At 28.6% G+C, this 7,243-nt stretch overlaps 1 protein-coding gene across 1 annotated transcript in view; it reads left to right on the top strand.

Annotated features, from left to right (window-relative positions):
• Nucleotides 1–7,243, top strand: part of LOC106466324 (protein sidekick-2-like) — a gene marked incomplete at its 3' end in the record, with an annotated part of 147,939 nt that overhangs the window by 122,803 nt on the left and 17,893 nt on the right. The window contains exons 9-10 of the mRNA XM_022394304.1: nucleotides 1,362–1,534; nucleotides 3,685–3,826. Coding sequence (XP_022250012.1) covers nucleotides 1,362–1,534; nucleotides 3,685–3,826 — 315 coding nt within the window. The remainder of the gene's footprint in view (nucleotides 1–1,361; nucleotides 1,535–3,684; nucleotides 3,827–7,243) is intronic.

The raw sequence follows: 7,243 nt of genomic DNA on the forward strand, positions 1-7,243 counted from the left end.
GAAGAGGAAAGTAAAGCATCAAGGTGAATAATTATTATTGGTTGCTGGTGTTTCTAAAATGGTGGTTCACAAAATGAAGTGACCAATGTCTAATTAAGGTTTACTAGTGTTTCATTTGATAATTTCTACCAATAACAATTTCTCTGGTGAGTGACTTTCTTCTTATCTTAACAACCCAAATGCATACAAGATTCCATTTTTTTTAATAAACAATGTTGTTTATCATAAGTGTTGTAATCTTGTATGCATTTGGTTTGATAAGATAAGAAGAAAGTCACTCACCAGAGAAATTGTTATTGGTAGAAATTATCAAATGAAACACTAGTTAACCTTAATTAGACATTGGTCACTTCATTTTGTGAACCACCATTTTAGAAACACCAGCAACCAATAATAATTATTCACCTTGATGCTTTACTTTCCTCTTCTATTGAGAATCATTAAATACAGCAGGCTTTAGGAAAACTTTAATTCTACATTATTGTACCTGAGGATGTCTATCATATAACATGAAGAGCAGTTCAAAAATTGATCAAATAGCAAATTCTACTAATTATCCAGCTTTAATCTTAAGATCTGTATATGATAAAACTTTTCAGTTTGTGATTATGTAGCTTTACCTATATTCATTCATATATTGTCTGTGATGTAAGGTGAAAAGTTGTATTTTGAATTTGTTGATCGTGTTTATGCATATTGTGAATTTGACACAGGGAAGATGAAATATGTATTATCACATTTAAACATTTTTCATTCTGTCAGAAGAAGATATCCTTTTTCCTTTGTTTTCAAGTCTTTGTGATTTATTAGACTAAAATCTTTATCTTGATGCCATGCATATGCCCGACCTGAATTAAGTAAATTTTCTGAATTATTACAACTTGCAACTCTGACTAGATTTCTAAGCTTTGAAAATAATTACTGATGGGTGGTTAAATGCTGTACCATTTGATGTTAAAATGTCTATATAACAATTTCTGTATGATTCATGAAAGAATTTAGCAGGCTTTACTGCCTCTTTTGTAATTTAAGTCTAGTTAGTTTGAAAAGCTTGTTAGCTTGTTTCCATTTTATATATCAAATAGTGTTTATATTAAATATTTCATAATTTTAACCAATATAGCACTCAAATCCATAACTACACCATATAAATATTTTTGTAAATAATAATTTGAGTTCTTCAAAGTAATCAGGCATGTAAGAATTTGTCTTCCAACTAAATTAATAAATTCCTACCTTTCAATACTGACAAAACTGTTTGTTCTTTTTTGCCATTTTATAACAGATGAATAGAAATTGTTTCTTTTTTTTTAAAGAATGAAATCAACTACTAAACACTTGAATATCATATTTTCTTTCAGGGCCAAGTGCTCCAAACATTGTCAACCTAACCTGTCACTCTCTAGATACTATATACGTCCAGTGGGAAAGGCCACAGATTTTCCATAAGTCTGTTGATCATTATTATGTCTATTATCGCTCTGAAAAGTCTTGGGATTTTACAAGAATAGATGTTAATGCAACAGATCAAGAGGTAATTAAATTAAGAAACACCTCATTTTATGACAAAGATGCTTTCAGTTGAATTTTCCTTAGCTAATGACAACTGTAATAAATTAATTTTTTAAATAATTTGTATTATATAACTTCAAGTGTTCCTACTATCTTCATACATGATGTAAAAAAAGAAAGAGAGATAGATAGGTATATAACCTATCCCTTCTGTCATTATTTTTACTGTAGTAAAATGTTAGACATATTAATTAATCTTGTGAAAAGAATACAAGATCATTTGATAGTAAAAAAAATGTCTAATTTCCAACCTTGTATTGTATATGCACCTGACTTTCCCTATTCTAGTCTGTTTTTTATAATTTCTATGTTTTCATATGTAGCCTAGTTAGAAAATAGCAATTTTAAAACTGCATAGTATGTATAATAAGTCAATTTACTCTAAAACCTAAGTTTTATAGGCTAGTGTTTGTGCACCTTTACTGTTTTACTTTCAAACTTAAGAATTATCAAATACATTTTATTTATATCTATCTAAATTAGTGTAAAGCTTGTAATTTATATAAAAACCAAAGAAATAAACAACAAAATGGTGTATTCTTTATTAGCATCTTGGGCACATTGATATTAGTTAATTATGTAAACTTTATTTTTCATTTTCTTGGAATCTTAAAAGTGTACATGTATCTAACATATTTTGAATGGTCTGTATTTCATTCAAGGTTGCAGACACTCGTATACTTTACAATTTAATGCTAATGATAATGACATAATCTCTATGGAAGGCAGTTTCAGGAAGTTGGTTATTTCTGTTTCACTCTGCAGTGTGATGTACAGTACTTTTTGATAAGTTGTGTATGTTGTAAATGTCATTGAAGTTTTTTTGGATCTAAGAACACTACCACTTTTGTTCTCTCTCTCTTTCATGAGTCAGAAAGAAGGCAGTGAAGTGTATATGTACATCATTCTCCTACTTATCGACTTATCCAGTAACAAGTTTACACTTGCAAAGCAATTTCTAGCCTTCTAGTTGCTGCTGCTGTAAAAAAATAAAATCTAACTGAAGTTAGCTACTAGTAGCTGTCATCATACAACATTTATGAATAAATTCAAATAGATTTGTTAAAAAACAGTAATTACTTTCTTGACCTTGAAATGTTTCTATTTCCTGATTTGTTGATTATATTACTAATGTTGATAGAGAATTTGCAACATTTAAATCCTTAACTAAGAGAATTATGTAAAGTTTTCAAAAACATTTAGAACTTTCATTTTTGATCTCTTCTTGTATATGAATCTGATAGTTTTAATAAAGATTATCAAAGAAAATAGATTAACTTTATAATACCACATATTTTTTAATACACTTTTGGTTATTTCAGTTTGGATATTTTTATATAACAGTAATTTAGTTTAACATCATTCGCACAATGGTATAATTTTCTAGTCAACAATCACCCTTAACTACTGGTAATAGTCAGACAGTATTTGCTGTATATCTCATTTAAATTTTTTTTTTCACCCTAAAATTGCAATTTTCAGTGAAGAAGAGAACGATACAATCTGTAAATGATATAGAGGTGTAATGTAATGCTCCCTCTACAGTAGACCATAGTTTTGCCATATTACACCTCAGTACTGCTTGAGAGAACAAAGCAATAAGATACAGTAGGCCTGCACATAGTTGTATTATGTAAACAATTTTTAGGATCTGATGTAAAGGACTACAGCAAATCCTACAAATTTCTGAATAAATTGTTTATGATTAGAATGATCTCCCATGCTTTGTGAATGAGATACCTACTGGCAAATAGTATGAGTATTTGGTATGCACTAATTTTTATGTCTAATGTTTTTTTTATGGAAAAAAATATTGATATTTACATGTACCTGCCTTTTATCTGGAGCACTGTTGAAACTTACTAAATCTTAATAATTATAGGAATTGATTATTATAATATATTTTCCTTAAGTATTAGTAGTATATAATATTTTTAATAAGAAGATTTTGTTCTCACTACTTTGAAGAGTTGAAGATTCTCTACAAGGTTTTTGTATAGCAATGTAATTGTTTGAATAATATATTAAAGATAGGAAGTTTTATTATAGATATAATTAGTTATGAACTGCTTACTATATTCACTATATTCTTTATTTTCTTTTATGATTCAGAAGTTCATTTCAAACCTTACAACAAATACCATGTATGAGGTGAAGATTTGTGGAGCAACTCGTAGTATTATTAAACAACAAAAGTTTTACCAAGGGCAGTTTTCCGAGTCTCGGAAGGTGCTTCTGCAGAGTAACTGTCAAAGTAAGTTGAATTATGCTACTAGCACTTGTGTGTGACATCAGGCTTTATATGCAAGGCATGTTTAAACATTCTGTTCTTTATTTAACTAGAAATGATAGTTCTGCATATTAAATATTCAGAAACATAAATGTTTTTCAGTTAGTCTTTACAGGTTTTTACACACCCTATTCCAGTACAATATAATTAGAAGTAAGCTTTGTCTTTTTTTAAAGTTTTATATTTGAAACATATTAAAAGGCTGCATGTATTTGTTTTCTTTGTTATAACAATATAATTATAATTCTAAAACTAATTCATACAATTTGTTCAAATATGACTTCAAATAATAATAACCATTTTTTTATAAATTGCAAATTCAGAAATGCTTCTCAACTTTCCACAGAACTGATAGCTATTACCTCATGGCCCTGCCAAAAACGTTTTTGCATTTTTGCAAGCCTTGAACAAAATGTACTGGCCAGTCTATGATGTAATCATTGAAAGACTATACTTCTCTACCAGTAGGAGGGTGACACGAGCAGTAAACCCTTAGAGTATTCATATTTTAACAAAAGCTCATTATTTTCCTTAACTCTGCTTTGTTCAGATGTGTTTTTTCATTAAGAATTACAGAATTTTTGTTCTTATCATTTTAATCTTTACTTACCATTTGTAGTGTAGTCTTTCTTATCTTTATTTTCTTGATTAAGAGACAGAAATCTCCGGTATTTTAAACATTTCAGTTCAAATTTTTAATTATAATAATTTAATTTCTCCACTTAGTCAAAATTTAAAAAAATTGTGACATGTTCTAAAGTCTGTCATTAATCCAGTAAACAGGTTTCGTTAATTACTCTTCAATTTCGTCTTTATGCCAGTGTTTTAAGTCCTGTGTACCATGATCATTGGCAAACTGTTTTATATCTGTCACACTTGAAACAACTTTGATTATCTCTTGGTTCAAGATAGATGGTTTTCTCACTCTGAGTGACTGCTCTCTCTCTCAGAATGTGGATGACCAAGATCAATTATTTCTGATTACTTTATTGTTCATATTTCAGATATAAAATAAAGTTACTATTTCAAATATAATTTGTCAGGGGCATCTGATACAGAAATGTTTAGTTTATGAGAAAAGGTAAAAAGAAGAATTTTTTTTTTTATAAACTGCTAACTGGCATATGCTCAAGACTTTTCAATAACTTCCATGAACACAAAAACAGATTCTTTAACTCAAACACGGTGGATGCACTCCTTAGGTTTACAGTTCCACTATTCTATAAATGATTGGCTTAAACTTAAAGCCCCATCCAATGAAGCGTATACTGTTATGACTTCCCATCTTGTTCGGGAGCTATTTCGTTTGGATTGGCTGGTCACATGCTCTCCAACTCAGTCATGACTCCATCCAATATCTCATTCACTTAAGACTCTTTATCATTTCATATTTTGTGCAAGCTCAGCTTTCTCCTTTATGCATTTAAGAAATGGAGGGTCTGATTACCAAGACTCTCGTCTTTTCTTTAATTCTTTCAGAATAAAGTTGATCAAATTGACCAACCTCATAACCACTTTTGTACTCAATAAGTATTTTTACTAAAGATTTGTCCTGGAATATAGATTGTATTTCTATATATTAGCCCAAGTGCTAAGTGATTTTTATGTTAAGATTTAAAAATACTTTTCTTATCTCGAAAAGTTTAGATTTTTTGTATAATCTCTAAAACCTGCTAAATAAATTTAAAATGTATTTTTTTAAGTAAACTTTATATTTAATTGTTATTTTCTCTACTCTAACTTTATACAAGGTTGATCAATTTTATTGACCTCAAAACCACCAAAAAAAATTTAAAGAAATATAAATTACTCTTTTTTTTTTTTCTTTCTAGAATAACTTGAAATTATAATATGGAACTACATTTGTTTATCCTAAATAGCTTTAAACTCATAACAGTATACATCTATTTATGCTTAACCCTTGAGAGATGGGTCACAGGTGAAAGGCCATGTCATCTTGTTTGTTGACTCACATTCAAAATTTTATTGAACTATTATTTCATGAATTTATGTCAATAAGTTTGGTATCAAACTGCAGATTATAATTCAAATTTTAGAACTATACATTACTCAATTTGTTAATTTAAAAGTAAATGTTAAAAAAACACAGATAAACATCAATTTATGTGTGTCACGTGGTGTGTTGAATGCAGCACTGGTTCAAATTAGATGTTTGTGAAGTCAAAATACTAAGTCTATAGTTTCACATGAATTAGAAACTCAAATTACAGATATTAACAAGATATAAAATAAGAAGGTCTTATCTTTTATATTTGCTAAGATATTGCTCACGTAATAAATCAAACACAGTGGCACCCCGCTCACCTCTTTCCATTTTTGAAAATGCTCCCTTATATACACTTACTTCTATATATGATATGAATAACCAGTTGGAAGCTCAGAATGTCCCCTTAGTGGATTTCTTACATTCCTTATGCCATTTCTTTCTTTTGAACCAACATTTCAATGAGGTACGTTGTGTCTTTAGTCTGCTCTAAATTTCATATTTTTTTAGACCCAAATAAAGCTTAGTTACTAAGTTTGATAAATTATAGTAGAATTCTATAGTATTGATGTAGTAATTTATGATTTTTTAGTTATTCAAAAGTATATATATATATACAACCTAGAAAAAATATTTTGTTTCATATCCTCCACGTGCAAAATTTTTAAAGGTTAGTAACCTACGTCAAGCAGCAACCGAGTATAATGGTCGTAACTAGTAGAGATAATTGTTTGCTTTACTTCTTTATTTACTGTTCTTTGTTTTAGGAAAAATAACTTTACAAACTTATATCAAAATAGCAATAATCTACATACATATATAATGTATAATAATTTCATAATTTTACAAAATACTAGTTGACTAAAACACAGCCAAGACAAATTACTTTGTACAGACCAAAGGTCACCTTTATGTTATTTGATACGGTAACGTGAGTGCATATGAGCCGTGTCGTTGTAACTTCTGTATTCTTAGCCAGGCTCGGGTGAAAGGCAAATATAATAAAAATAATAAATATATATAAATGTATAATATTATGAGATTTAAGCTTTTTCATCTAAAAATTTATGTTTTCGTGTTATAATTTGTGTTAATTCTAGAATTAAAGAGGCATTATTTATGTTTATTTCCTAATCTTTTAAGCTGGTTGCGAGATTGGTCAAATTTACCCGTACAGAGATTAATTACTGAAAATAACAAATAAAATATAATGTTTTTTTCTTAAGAAATGTTTGATAACTATCCAGACATTATAAAGATTTTGCATGTGAAATTTCAAAATTTTCTGATGCATAAAAGTGTATTTAATCTTAAAATTAAAATTACTTTGCATGATGGATAGGCAAGATGTGAAAAGAAAAAAAAGGACATGAGAG

The sequence above is a fragment of the Limulus polyphemus genome, unplaced genomic scaffold (assembly GCF_000517525.1).
Source record: "Limulus polyphemus unplaced genomic scaffold, Limulus_polyphemus-2.1.2 Scaffold2222, whole genome shotgun sequence".
Taxonomy (NCBI): domain Eukaryota; kingdom Metazoa; phylum Arthropoda; class Merostomata; order Xiphosura; family Limulidae; genus Limulus; species Limulus polyphemus.